The 14,746-nt window shown below is 55.4% G+C and overlaps 1 protein-coding gene across 1 annotated transcript; it reads right to left on the bottom strand.

The window, feature by feature from the left end:
* Window positions 1-3,573: 3,573 nt before the first annotated feature.
* On the bottom strand, window positions 3,574-14,672 carry SHKBP1 (SH3KBP1 binding protein 1). Its single transcript, XM_032842176.1, is given in 19 exon segments — window positions 3,574-4,008; window positions 4,160-4,274; window positions 4,572-4,750; window positions 5,831-5,927; window positions 6,292-6,447; window positions 7,407-7,577; window positions 9,395-9,511; window positions 9,625-9,712; window positions 10,542-10,657; window positions 11,216-11,406; window positions 11,500-11,590; window positions 11,683-11,752; window positions 11,754-11,845; window positions 13,251-13,331; window positions 13,552-13,610; window positions 13,919-13,992; window positions 14,101-14,146; window positions 14,297-14,350; window positions 14,560-14,672. Coding segments are annotated over 19 exon segments (2,115 nt in total). The 5' UTR covers window positions 14,646-14,672; the 3' UTR covers window positions 3,574-3,776.
* Window positions 14,673-14,746: the final 74 nt, after the last annotated feature.

The raw sequence follows: 14,746 nt of genomic DNA, 5'->3' as shown, positions 1-14,746 counted from the left end.
TGCTGGGACGCTCCCCCCCCCAACGGCTGGGAGGGATGCGTAGGCAGTGGGTCCCCTAAACTAGACTCTCAAGCACAGGCCTCATTCCTCGTTCAGTTGTGGGAGATTTTAATCTGAATTTGCTCCCTGACTGGGATAAACGCTGGAAGCCCCCAGAAGTGTCCACTTCTCATGGGGGGGGGGGGGGGGAGTGGCTGGGCGGGGAGTGCTAATCCTACAGTAGGCCCGAAGTCTGGACCCTCTGAGGCCCCAGGCCCCAGGCCCCAGGCCCACTCTGTACCTTCCCAAAGGATTTCCTTTTCTCAAAGTTCAAGGGTTCCAGGTCCAACAAGCAAAAGCTTGTTCCTCAGAAGGCTGTAGCTTCTGTCCCTCATAGGACCCAGGCTCCACCGCTGACCCCCAGACTTGGCTCCCAGAGAGCTTTTCTTCATACACTTCTTCTCCACCGCTGCCCTGAGCCTTTATAAAGATTCCCAAGAGCGTACCTCCCAACTGACACTCCCTTTGGAAAATTCCAGTCCTCTCCCCTCCTAGGGTCCTCTACGTCCTTCTGGAGCCCCAAGCCACAGGGGGCCTTAGGCCCCACCTGGACTCTCTTTAGGGAGTTCCAGACTCCAAGCCTTGCTTACAGCCCCCCCCCACCACGTGGTAGGTCTCAAGCCCAGCCCCTTCCCTTCATTATAAATTCAAGGCCCCACTCTTTGTCTTCACAATTACACATCCCACTTTTCTTGTCCTAAAGTCACCGCCCCCCACCCCCACCACCTTCAGATCTGGTTCCCCACTTGCCCCCTTCTCCTCTGAGTTTCAGGTCACTGTCCTTTCCACAGCAAATCCGGGCGCAGCCCTATACTTAGCATCCCAAGCCCCACCCCTTTCATGTCTGCCCCGCCTCGGGGTGGGGGGGGGTCCCAGGCCCCAACCCTCGAGGCAGTTTGAGTCTTAAGATTTCCAGTTCTGGAAACTTAGCTCCGCCCCCAGTGGGTCACAGGCTCCACTCCCACAGGATAGGAGGCCACGGGGCCTGACCATATAGGGCCCATCTTAGACTAAGAATATCAACCGATCCAGCTTCATCCTCAACCCCCCCCCCCCATCCCACCCCCTTCTTCCAGTGGAGGGTGTGCAGGATGGACGGGCACCCCTCACCCCCCCATTACAGCGAGGCACCCCGGTAACTCACACAGCCACACGCACACTGTTACTGCCACCTACAGCAATCCACGCCTCCATCCCACACTGACAGCCAGAATCTGAGCCCACCTGCCACCCAGGGACACGCAGCTCTTTAGAGCAGTAACAGCGACACTCGGGCCCCACTCGCAGGCATCCATGGGCAGTCCTAGCATGATGATGGAGTGCCTGACTGCCCACTGAATTTGTGCTGTGTCCCTGTTTTTGTGAAGCCCCCGCAATCTGGTTAACAAGGCCCGGCAGGACAGAGTGTCCTGACAAACACCTCCCCACCCCTTGCCCTCCTCCTCACCTCCTACCCCATGGCTGGAGCATTTGCTGGGGGTGCTGCCGAAATTTCTCCCTTCTGCCTGGGAGCCGGGGCATCTTCAATGCTTGTTGCTAGGCAACAGCCTCTGGCTCACCACTACAACTTCCGGGGATGGTGTTGGCTTCCCATCCCCCTGCCTCTGGATTCCCCCAGGCTTCCAATCCCTCCCTGACAGTGCCAGTATCTCCCAGGGTCGTTTCTATGTCATCTCTTGGATCCTGATCTGCTTTCAACCCTTCAGAATCCCTCAGAGTTCTAGAGCCACGGTATTCTGGAAGCTTCCTTGCATCATGTGCTCACACCCAGGGTTTTATCCCTAGTATTAACAAACAGACAAATCTCCTTAGCGTTCCAGATTTTTTTATTCTCTCTCTCAGTTCTAGAATCACCAGCATTCCAGAAACACAAGTGTTCTGGATTCCCTGGCAAGGAAAAACTCTCTCAATATTCTAGATCTGGGAGCATTATAAAACATCCCACCTTCTAGATGCTTGCACATCCTAACATTCTTGACTTCCTAACATGCAAACACCCCCAGGATTCTGAATGTCCCGACATGTAAAAACATTTCCAGAGTCTGAGATTTGCAGGTATTCCAGAACACTCACATTTTAGAATCACTCATCTCCCAATCATATTTTAGATTCTCTGCTAGTCCAGATCCTCCTGCCATTATGGATTTCTCGGAATGCCAACAAATCCCTTAGTGGTCTAGAAAAGCTGACATTCCAGAATGCCCCTAGGCTCTAGATTTTCTAGTACTCCAGATTGCTGTGTCCTAGAATTGTCAGCATTCCAGAAACTCTGGCATACAAAATAGTCCTACAAGTGTAGATTCATATGTATTCTAGAACACTCCCCTATTCTAGAATCATTGACTTCCAGGTCCTTTTGCCAAGAAACCTCTACAGACTGCATTCTCTGAAATGAGGGGGAGAACCCTAATGCTGTTCATCCACTAGCATTCTAGAAGATTCCCTTACATTCTGGACCCCTCTCCACTGTTACAGAAACTCTGGCATTCCAGAAACTCTGGGATTCTCAAATTAGCAATATTCTAAAACCCCTTGTCCCGAGTCTGGCCCCCTCTCCTCTTCATTGGCCCAAGGAAAAGAGGCAGAAAACTTTCCTGAGAAGTTGCCATAGGAATAGGTATTATTTGGGGGAAAACCTCAAGGATATTAAGCTGGAGTGAGTGGAATGGGTCCCACATAACTTCTCTGGTTGGGGCAGGAAAGGGATGAGACTGGGCAGCCAGGGATGTGGGCAAGGTGTTGGCCATGGCTAGGTTTAGGGTACAAATGTTAAGGATGTGGCAATTGTCTAGCCAACATCTGTGTTTCTGTTGACCTGCAGCCATCCATCCCCGCTTGTGGGAACAGTACCCTGATTCACCTTTCAGGAACTCCTCCTCCCGTTGGAGGGGAGGAATGATCTCACCTCCTGGCTTGTGAGGGCACAGGACCCTTGGAACAGTGGAAGGCCTCCATCACACGGGGCATAGTGATTGGTTCAGGGGTGGTCATCTGACTATATTCGAGCCAGTAAGAATAAGGCATGTGATTTTTTTTTTTTGCTGATGCTGGAGAGGAAAAAAGTTGCTAAGGAGGTACCTGGAGTCATCTTGGCACCCAGATGGGAAAACCTGACTGAGAATGATGCATCCAGAGGCAAGCAAAGCCAAAAGATGGAAAGACATTCTGGATGAGTTTTTGAATCCCTGGATCCAACTATGCCTGAAGCCAGGGGTAAACCACTATGTTCCCCTTCTTCGCTTAAACCGAAAGACAGCCAGAAGTTCTTGAATCTATAACCAGACATCTGGTTGGTCCCCACATCTCTCCCACCCTTTCCCTGGGGGTCCTCAAACCTTCTAAGAATGTCAGCAAGGTTGGGGTGCCTGGGTGGCTCAGTGAGTTAAGCCTCTGCCTTTGGCTGGGGTCATGATCTCAGGGTCCTGGGATGGAGCCCCGATCAGCAGGGAGCCTGCTTTCCCCTCTCTCTCTGCCTGCTGCTCTGCCTACTTGTGAACTCTGTGTCAAAAAAAAAAAAAAAAAGAATGGGCAAGGTGTTGGCAGTGAGAACTTTATTAGGGGAGGGTGGCTTTGGCTCCAGAAAAGGGGGGGGCAGTGGGGGCTTAGTAACAGTGACCATTCCAAGGAGGCCCTGGCCCTGAACCCAGGGCTCTGACAGGAAGCAGGGAGGCACCAGAGGCCCCCCCAACCCCCCACCCCCAGGATCTGGGTATCCAAAGGCACCATGGTAGCTGTGTTCAGAAGGAAGTTTCGTTGAGCTTCACCTTGGGGGGTGCAAGGGGGGCTCCCAGACCCGTTGCAGGCCGAGGGGCTGGTGTTGGTGGCCGGCGGGGCTCTGGCCCAGCCCGCACCAGTTCTTGGCAGCGTTCCACGAAGTTACCTGCCCCACGACGCCGGGCCTCAGCCTGTGGGGGGCTCGGGCTCCCACGCCGGCCAGACAAGGAGGTGTTGCTGGAGGCCAAGTGAAGACTGGGGGGGTGGGGGGCGGTGATGAGGGTCAGGGTGGGTCATCCTGGGCTGGTGAGGGGTTGCTGCTCACCAGCAACTCCCTTCCTCCCACCCCAGGGCCCTATTGGGCCCCCTCCCTCATTGCACAAAGGGGAAGTGGAGTTAGGCCTACCTGGTGACAGAGGTGCGGGGGGAGGGGCTGCGGAGGGAGCTCCTGGAGGCAGACAGGGGCGCCAGCTCGCACTGCTCCAGCTGCTGCATCAGCTCTTCCTCCGTCAGGCCACCGGCTGGAGGGCACAGAAGTGGGTCGGGGGGCAAGACAAGGATCACTGGGCAAGGGACGAGGGTCATGTGCAAGGGCTGAGGTCAGGATGGGAGAAAAAAGGCAGAGGTCCAGGAACAGGGGGTCAGAAGCTAAGAGGGCAGCAGGGTGGACACCCTGGGGCAAGGTAGGGTTCAAAGGCAGAGGAAAGGGGTCAGAGGCCAAGGGCTTGGGGAGGGAGACTGATGAAGGGGGTTGAGGAGAGGGGGTGGAGTGGGGACTGGGGGGTTCTGGGCCAGCACTGAGGTGGGGCAGGGAGTACCAGGGGCCTGGCCGAGGCCGTCCATGGCGGTGGTGAGGTCCCACATGGCCAGGCTGCCGTTGGCCTGGCCGGTGAGCAAGTAGCGCCGGGGCCGAGAGCCAAGCCGCCGGGAGCCCTCACACTCGAGCACCGTAAAGGCGGTGGTGGGGGAGCCGTCCACGGAGCGCACGGAGCACACCCTGAGACAGAGGGGAGGGTGTCACCCTGGCCGTGGCTAGTCGTCTTGTCCTTACACCCTTCCAGGGCCTCAGACCCCACCGTTATGGCCTCAGTTCCTGCCTTTGCAACCACCATCCCAAGGCTCCTTATCCAACCCCCCCCAACCCCGCCCCGTGCTCTCTCTCCAGGTGCTGCTGCCTTAGGTGGGATTCTCCCCCACATCGGCCACTCTCCCTTGGTCCCACTGCAGGGAAGGCCTGAGTCATCCTGGGCACCTCCCTCATCTCCTATTGTTCCCCCCAACCAGTCCCCTCCGCCTCCAGCATCTCTCCCAGGGCCCCCTCCTCCCTTCCTGTCTGACCCAGTTGAGCGCTGCCTGCTCAGGCCAGGCACCTGTCCCAGCCTCCTCCCGGGGCTTTGTGGCTCCTAGCCAACCTCCAGTCCAGCGACCCCCGCAGTGACCATGGGTCCCCAGTGCCAACCTCCAGTCCGGCCCCCGCCGCAGTGACCATGGCTCCCCAGTGCCAACCTCCAGTTCAGCCCCCGCAGTGGCCACGGCTCCCCAGCATGCGTTCCAGGCAATCTCTCTCCACTCTTCCACTGGACTGCCCTGCACCCCCCCCCCCGCAACCTGGCCACTGCTCCAGCCCCCGGACCACGCTGCACCCCACTGGATGTCCTATTTGGTCACTTCTAGCCTTGAGAACCTCAGGGCTTCCTCCTCAAGAAAAGCCTCACAGACCCCCTTCCCAGGATAAGGCGAGCACCCCCTCGGGGTTCCTACAGTGGCCCGCAGCCCGCACCCCAGACACCCGCGCCTGTGCCCCCTGCCCCCACACCAGGCCCTGATCACCCTGTGCCACCTGCCTGATGTCCAGCACGGGCACCTGGGGTTTCTCCTGCGTCACAGCCACCCATACGTGTCACCCCTTTGCTTCCTCCAGCCCCCGAATCCAGGCCAGGCCTCGGGCTCCCTCCTAGCCCTTGCTCCTTCAAGGGTCCCTCGGCTAGGACCCCACTTTTGGCCTCCATGCCCCAGCTGTTATCTTGCCTTCTCCTCTGACCACTCCCCGCACCCTGTTTGATGGGATGGTCCTCACCTCTGACCAGTGGATGAAAGACGCACAAAGAGCTGGCTGGCGCTTGGCACCACCTTCTGGATGAACACTTGCTGGTCATCCCGCTCGCCATAGGGGCCTGTGCCAGGATGGGGCGGGGGAGTCAGGGCGAGCAGGGGTCCCTGGGACTCCAGACTCCCAGGTTCTGCCTCCTTCCCCGCGGATGAGACCCTCCCAGGACCCTAGGTCCCCATTCCCAGGTTTCTGGAATTGGGTGAGCTCAGAGAGGGCCGGGGGTTAGCAACAGTCAGTGGAGTTCAGGGATGCGGGGTGGGGGGGCCCAGGTCAGGGGGCAGTCAGAGGACACAATGGGATAACAGAATTCAACGGGGTGGGGGGTGGCGGGAAGAGAATGGAGGTCCACCAGGCTGGGGAAGGGGCCAACGGAGGCCAGTGGGGGTCAGGCAGGGCACATGGGGCCAGGGGCCGGGGCTGGTAGGCACCAATGTCATTGCCGGCGCTGCAGCCGCCATGCCCGTCGGCCGACTCCAGTGCCAGGATCTTGAAGGAAGCGAGCGGGGTGGAGCCGGGCTGGGTGGAAATCATGCCCCGGAAGCGAGTCACGGACCACGTGCGCACATGGTTGTTGTCGGCACAGACTGAGGAGCAAGGGGGTGGGCAGCAGGTCAGGTCAGCTACGGCATCCCCACCACCCCATACTCCCGAGCCCCAGGAGGACCCCCACGAAGGTGTCCCGATGCGGCCGCTAGAAATTCCTCCCCTTTAGAGAATGCCCCAGAACACCAAAGGGTTAAAAATCCTCTTGGCTCTGCCTCCAGAATCATTCCAGAGCTTGATCTCACCTAACCCTGTCACTGTCCCCACCCTGGTCCTGTCCATCGTCACTTCCTCCTCCCTGGCTCCCTGCTCCTGTCCTGCCCCCAGGGTCTGTCCCCACATGCAGCCAGAGGGACCCTGTGAACACATGGCCCTCCTTTGCTCACAGAATTCCTTCCAGAGACTCCTTCCCAGTCAGGGTCAAGGACAAAGTCCTGCATGGCTCTGTCGCCCTCGCCACTCCAGGCACAGGGGCTCCCTGCTCCCCCCCTCAGATCCATCCATCACCCTCCCAGCTCAAGAGTCTTTGCAATGCCTGTTCCCTCTGCTGGAACGGCTGTCCCCATCAAGCTGCCCTGCCCACTCCTTCATTTCAGCTCCAAACTCCTTCCCCAGTGACCCCACTGTGCTCTAGCCATGCACACGGCTCTGCTTTTTTATTCTTGGTCTTCATCACTGCTTGTTGGTAGTTTCTATTCTGATGTATTTGTTTATCATTTGCCATCCCCAGCAGAATATGAGCTCCCCAGGGGTAGGGATTTGGCCTGTCTTGTCCATCACTGTATGCCCGGTGCCTGGCCCACGACAGGTGCTCCAGCAATGTTTGCGGACTTGGTGAATTACTCGCTCTCGCCTGGATGGGTCCCTTTATAGGATTCTCCCACTTCCGCAATTACTGTTCCAGGTTAAAATTCTCTCTGCCACTCCCTGGTTTCACACTTCCTTCTGGGCCACCATCCTGCAGGGAGACGGGCGGTGGGGGCAGCCCAGCGAGGCCCACCTGAGATGAGGTGCTTCTCCGAGAGCATGATCTTGGTGACGGGGCTGCGGTGCACAGTGAAGGTCTGGAAAAGCTGGGGCCCTGAGCCCACGGTTTCAGGGTGCTGGACGATGACCCGCACGCCCCCGGAGCTGGTGCCATAGGCGATCTCAATCCAGTTCCCACTGTCACCTGGGGAGGGGCCAAGGACGAAGAGAGGGACCAATCAGAGAGAGAGAAGCAGAGACAGAAAACAAGAGAGAGACAGAGACAGAGCTCATATAGGAAAATAGAGAAACAGGGAGGCAAAGGGAACCAAGAAACTAGATCTCGGAGAGGGCTATAATGACTGACAGACACAGAGGAAGATGGGGTTACAGAGCAAAAGACTGAAAAACAGAGACATATAAGCAGACGGACAGCAAGACAAGAAAATGCAACCGGGTGTCTGAGGGACTGCCCACCCTCACCACCTTCCAGAGGGGAATGATTATTTTGCAATGGTTGGAGACTTAATGGACCATCTTAAGGAATGTGGGTAGGTAAAACATGGTTTCTGTATTTTGTGTGGTGGCTCAAAACCTTGGATTAGGATCGTGCACAGTCACACAGATGGACATTAAGCCTAAGGCAGGGTGGGCAAAAGGAAGGGGACAAGTGACGTATACACCCGGGCCCATTTCTGCGATTTCAAAGCCTACTGACAATACCCATCTTGTAAGGACACAAACAAATAGAGAGAGAAATGACAGTATGGTGGCACGCGGCGCGGTGGGGGTTGGGGAAGAAAGGAATAAATACATGAAATCAGCAAGGGGCCCTCTGTGGAGGAAAGGTGATGCCAGGTGGGAAGTTAGGTGTGTTACTCATTTACTGCTGCTGGGGAAAAAAAATGAACTGTGAGCCTTACCTCACACCATACATAAAAGGTAATGGGAAAGGCAGTGGAAACCTGTGTATAAAAAGTTAAAACTGGGGACGCCTGGGTGGCTCAGTGCGTTAAGCCTCTGCCCTCAGCTCAGGTCATGATCTCAGGGTCCTGGGATCGAGCCCCGCATTGGGCTCTCTGCTCAGCAGGGAGCCTGCTTCCCCCTCTCTCTCTGCCTGCCTCTCCCCCTACTTGTGATCTCTGTCGAATAAATAAATAAAACCTTAAAAAAAAAAAAAAAGCTAAAACTGCAAAGCCTCTAGGAGAAAGTAGAGGGGAAAACCTTCACAATCTGGGAACAGGCCAGGACTCAAGATCCAGAAAGCACTCCCCATGGAAAAAAAGAAAGAAAGAAAGAAAAAAAAAATTTATGCCATTATACTAGGTGAAAAAAGCCAGATTGTTATGGTCCCGTGTCCCGTGTACATGAAATGTCCAGAATCAGCCAATCCACAGAAGCAGAAAGTAAATTAGGTCTCCAGGGGCTGTCAAGAGGGAGAACAGCCGTATGACGGCTAACGAGTTCAGGGTTCATTTTTCAAGTGATAAAAATCCTGTTCAGGAATGACATGGTAGCGATGTGCACACAACAGTGTGAATTTCCTAAAAATCACTGAAGTGGACACTTTACAATGGGGAACGCTCCGCTAGGTGAATCACGGCTCAAAAACAAACAAACAAAAAGGAACCTATTGCTCTGGATTTGAAGTCAAGAAACCACAACAGAAAACTGCCCGAGTACAAGAACTAGAAAACGTGCACCTTCTTTGTTTTATGAGCCCATAGGCTCATGCCCTAAATGCAGAGGTGAAAAAAATACCCAAACGTGAACTACTAGTGGCCAGTTCTGCCCCCCAGTTGGAGGGGTCTGCCATGGTGCAGCCCCTGAAAGAGTGCTTTCATACAAGTGGTGCCCAGTGAGTGTTTGATGAATGACTAAAGGAGAGTTGAATCTCCTTCCCCGCCCCCACCCACCCCTGCCCCCAGGCAAATCTCACTGGGTCAAGCTACATAAATGGTGGGGAGCCAGCGGGGGGGGGGCAGGGGTTGATCGCAGAGCAGGGGGCCCATCAGAGCTTACTGGTTTTGGGGGTGAGGTAGACACTGAGGGCTGTGACTCCATCCTCTGCTGGGTCCCGGTAGAGCTCACTGACAAGGAGATCGTTGTCCTTCATGCGCAGGGGAAACTTCTGCACATCTGGGGTGGGCGGGGAGGGTTGGGTGGGGTTGTTCAAGCCACCCAGACTTTCCCCTCCTTTTCCGCTTCCCCAGGAAGGTTCTGGGGCATGAGGGGGGCTGGCTGCTGCTTACCCACGTAGTAGATGGAGCCGTTGTCGCAGCCCAGGAGAAGGAAGGAACCCGCCGCGTCATAGCTGGTGATGGGTTGTACCTCCTGGACCTGAGCGCAGGCAGGACTGGCTGTGGTTGGGGGCCGGGCACAGCACCCCTCAGGGCATCCACCCCCCAACTCCAGAACCCTCCCAGGGTTTCTAGGCCTGCTTCTCTCCAGCCTTACCTACTCCAGGCCTATCTCCATCTGGGTCTCTCCATCTCTAGAAATCTCTGAGTCAGCGCCTCTATCTCTTGGCCTCTCTTTGACTCTGCCTTTCTGGCTTTTTCTAGTCCCCTCTGTCTGTCTGTCTGCATCCCTTCACGTACCACACCGCTCTTCCCTCTGTCTACCCTTCCCACATTGTGGTTCAGTGGTAGAATTCTTGCCTGCCTCTGTCTACCCTTCCCGCTCTCTGTCCCCTCTTTCCGACTTCCTCTACTTCCTCTTCTATTTGTCTGTTTCCCTCTATCTCTGTCTGTCCCTCCCAAACACACTGGACAGGAGAAAGCCACACTGGAGATGTATTTTTCTTTCCATTTAGACAGGGTTTGGGAGGGTGCAGAGGGAATGACAGACATTTGCATGTCTCCCTCTGGGTTTCTGCCTCCTACAGCGTCTGCACTCACCCGCTCCCCTGTTCAGTGCCTGGAGAATCCACTCTCCTCCTTCGCAAATCCATCATCTTTCCTGTCAGCTCGGCAGCCCCTCTTCCAGAAGGCCTCCCTGATCTGACATCCCTTAGGCCTTTCTCCTGCCAGAACTCCCACCAGGATCTGGCCCAACACTGGGTTCTCTGGCTCTCTCCAGGAGGGGCAGAGCAGAAGGGCACCCCTCCCTGGGTCTGTATGGTCTGGACACCTGGGAAGGAGGCAGCCAGGCCAGCCAGCACCCTGACCTGCCAGTGCTTGGTGACGGCATTCCACACCCCGATGCGCCCCGTGTGGCTTGTGGCAATGAGCTGGTTCCCAACGAAGAATAAGGCCTCCACGGGCACCCCCAGATGGAAGACGCCTGCAGAGGGCAAGGAGCACTTAGCAGGGACCCCGCTTCATGAGGGAGAAGGGAGGTGTCAGGAAAAATTCCAAGGCCCGGAGGCTTCAGCTGGGTGGTGGAATCTTTACAGGATAGAGGATTCCAGCAGGAATTACAGAGGATTATACAAGCCAGATTCTTGATGGGGCGTGGAATTCTAACACGGTGGAGATTTTCAACAAGGCAAATAGAGATTTTTTCTTTTTTCCAAATAGAGATTTCTAATGGGAATACCGATTCTAACAGGCCCTGGGATTCTATTGGCATGGAGATCTAACAGGGCAGGGAATTCTGACAGAGGGGAGGATCGTATGTGAGAGGATTTTTCTACAAGCCGAGGCATTCTAACAGGATACGGAATTCTAAAGGGTAGGAACATCTTATTAATGCTAAGAATCTTTAGGGGTGTGCGAACCATATGTGGTGGGTTGTTTGAACGGGCCACAGGGTTCCAGTGGGGTAGAGAATTCTAAGGGACCAGAGGCTGAAGTATAATTCTAAAGGGCAGGAGGTTCTGGAAAAGTCCTGGTATCCTACCTATCTCAGAGCCACCACCTTCGGCCTGGAGGGCCCACAGCAGGATCTCGCTGCCTGTGGCCGCTGCCACCATCTTGTCATGCTCACCCAAAGCCCCACCAAGCACCCGGGCCGTGAGCGCCAGTCGCTCAATGGGCCAGTCCAGGCGTGGACTGGAAAACACCAGCTGCCAGCCAGAGGCTTCCTTGAGCCTGGGGGATGGGGGGATATCATCAACGGTCACCGTGACCCCTCCCCCACAATCCACAGGGCTGGAGCCTTGGGCCACCACCCTCCCTGAGCACCTGTAGCAGACAAGGAACTGGGTGTAAGCCACAGCGATCCAGTTGTGATGCCCACACACCAGGCGCACCATCCCCGGCTCCTCCGGAAGCCCTTGAGGGGGTGGGAAGAACGGGGATCAGGACAGGGTCAGGGGCGCAGGGGTCCCACTAGCTGCCCCAGTGTCCCAGGGGACAGCAACGTACCCGAAGGGGAGGGCGGGGCTCTCTCATCCAGCATGCGCCCCAGCAGCCCCGCATTGCCCAGGTTGGGGGGGCATGGTGTTGCTGCGTCGAACGGGGGCTGGGCGTCCCCCTGACTGCTGGGGCCCCACTAGGCTGTGCCGGTTACGCCGCTTCACTGGGAACACTATGGCAGGGACAAGAGCAGAGTGACAATAATGCTAACAATCATACTAATGGCCACGTCGTGAGCACTTAAAATATGCCAGATACTCACTTACCCCCAGGTAGGGCAGAGTCTCCCGGGGAAAAGATTTTAGGTGGTGTGGGGACACTGCATTCAATGACACTGAATCACACAGAAAGTTACTCCCTTTTGGGTTCCTGCCCTCACAGGCTGCCTTTTCAGTTTGCTAATCTGTTTTTTTTGTTTGTTTGTTTTTTAAAGGTTTTATTTATTTATTTGACAGACAGAGATCACAAGTAGGCAGAGAGGCAGGCAGAGAGAGAGAGCGGGAAGCAAGCTCCCTGCTGAGCAGAGAGCCCGATGCAGGCTCGATCCCAGGACCCTGGGATCATGACCTGAGCCGAAGGCAGAGGCTTTAACCCACTGAGCCACCCAGGCACCCCATTGCTGATCTGTTTTAACAAATGGAAGCATAGGGCGCCTGGGTGGCTCCGCCAGTTAAGCAGTCTGCCCCTCCCCCTGCTTGTGCTTGCTCTCTGTCTCTCTCATTTGCTCCTTCTGTCAAATAAATAAAATCTTAAAAAAAAAAAAAAAAAGAAATGGAAGCCTATCTTCTTGGCAGGCAACAGCATCACAACACTGGTATTTGGGGGGTTTCATTTTCACGTTTACTTATTCATGGTATAAAGGCAGTGATATAAAACTCCTATGTAAAATGACTCTTGGGCCAGGCACTGTGGTTGGCTCAGCTGGGAGGGCATGGGACTCTTGATCTCAGGTTTGCGAGTCTGAGCCCCATGTGGGGCGTAAAGATTACTTAAATCAATAAATAAACTTTAAACAATGACTTTTTAAAAACAACACAGTAAAACTGAATTAAAAAAACAAAAGAAGAGATCTTCGCATTTGGCAAACTTCATGAAGGTCGGTATTGACTGAGGTTAGGGAAATAGTCATAAATCAAACTTCCCCATTTTGTTCCTTCTACTCATCAGCAAAGCCTAGTGGACTGCAGTTCCTGATAACCACTGGGGCATATTTTCTATGCCCAGTGGGGCAACCGATCCAAGGTCCCATGGTGATTATAGCCAATAACTCCCCTTTTCTCCCTTCCATGCAAAGGACCCCAGTCCTTCCTAAGCTTCCCCGCAGGGAAATCAAACCTGGACTGAAACCCCCTTCAGATTTAAGGCATACTTCTGAGCCTCCGTGGGGCTAGCTGGACTCCACTGCCTCACTGGAAAGGCTGTTTCCTACTTCTTTCCATCAGTCTGGCCTGTGATATAGGACTACAATTCCCATAGTGTGTCAGGGCTCCCAGCACAGGCTCCCAAGGGCTGGGATCTTATGGGAAATGTAGTCTTTAGTTCACCCACCCTTCCCTCCATCCTTTAGTTGTGCCCACCTGGTGGAGGCAGGTAACCGTTGAAGAGGACGTTTCCACAAGAAGACCGGTCCAACTCCTCCCGCACTTGCAGGCGGCGAACTGAGGCAGAATAACTCAAAAGCTGGGACTTGGAGAGTACTAAAGCAGATCCTATCCTTCTCCCCTAGCTCATTCTCCAGCACTCCCCCTGAGACCCAGGACCAATTCCAGTGCTCTCAGCTCTAACCCAAACTTCCTTCAGGAGAGTGGGGAGAGGGAGCATCAGGAGAGCTGGGGCTTGTTTTCTGTGCAATGAGGATCTAATGGGGTCCCCACTTACCCAGAGGAGTGAGCCCATAGAACTGGGCTTCGTGGAGGAGGCTGGAACCGTGGACACCCCTGGGTAGCAGAATTGACTAAGAGTCAGAGTCTGGGGAGTGGGAATGGGTAGTGAATTCTGAGCGGGAAGTTTTCAAAACTGCCCAGAGAATCCCAAGAGGTAGCAAATTTTGACTGGATCAAGATTCTAAGCCGTAATGATATATATATGGGCAATGAAAATGGGTGTGTGTGTGTGTGTGTGTGTGTGTGTGTGTGTGTTTGGGGTAAATTCTAAGGACGCGATTTAAATAGGATGGAAGCGCTTAAGTGAACATTCTGAGGGGAAGAAGGTGAAGACGGTGGGGTCCCTTTGCCCCCATGCAAACCTGGGGTCCAACTCTTTGGTGCGCAGGAAGTTGAGGATGGGGGCGAAGACGGTGGGGTCTCTGTCGATGAAGATCTGCGGGAAGGGAGGCAGAGAATGGATGGGGCAAAGAGCGCGACTGAGCGGGTGTCCTGTTCCTCCTCCTACCCACGCTGCCCCGTTTCAGGTCTATGCCCTACTCACGGCTCCGGTCTCATCTTTCAGTGTTGAGATGCGTCCGCTCAGAAGACTGCAGGGAGGGGACACAGAGCAGGTGTCACAGGCCACGGTGTGTGTGTGTGGGGGGGTCGGTGGGGAGGGTGAGTGGGGGAATTAGGGTTCCCCATACTGTTTCTTCCCGACCACCCACGGCCCGCCCCAAACTCACTCTCCCGATCACCTGGAGAAGAAGGAGTCTGGGATCCAGGTGAGAGTCTGACGAGAGGTACTGAATCTAAGCGAGGGAAAGTAAGCAGACGGGAGGGGTTGGAGGAAGGGTAAGGAATGCGGCTCGTTACCCCAAGGCGTCAGTCCAGGCACTCGCGCCTTCAGAAAGAGGCGGAGCAATCCCTGATGGACAAGTATTTCCCCCAGGAGAGGTGGGTACTCCCATTCCGCTCTCCGCCCCCGGGGTGAGGGGTCTCAGGAATCTCCTACACTCACCTCTTGCCTCCCACGTTCAGATGAATCACCTCCCCGGGAGTCCCCCGACCAGGGACCCCCTCGGCTGCAGGAGCCGTGGCTGCCATGGCCCCCGGGCGAGCCGGCCGGCCAGCACCCGCTTCCGGGTCTGTACTCGGGCCCCGCCCACATCGCCTGCTCATTGGCCTGGAAACTCCGGAGCCGCCGG

This window comes from Lontra canadensis, unplaced genomic scaffold (assembly GCF_010015895.1).
Source record: "Lontra canadensis isolate GAN:19392208 unplaced genomic scaffold, GSC_riverotter_1.0 scaffold125, whole genome shotgun sequence".
NCBI classification, from domain to species: domain Eukaryota; kingdom Metazoa; phylum Chordata; class Mammalia; order Carnivora; family Mustelidae; genus Lontra; species Lontra canadensis.
Note: the sequence above shows the minus strand (reverse complement) of the source record. Positions and strands in the feature narration are given on the sequence as shown.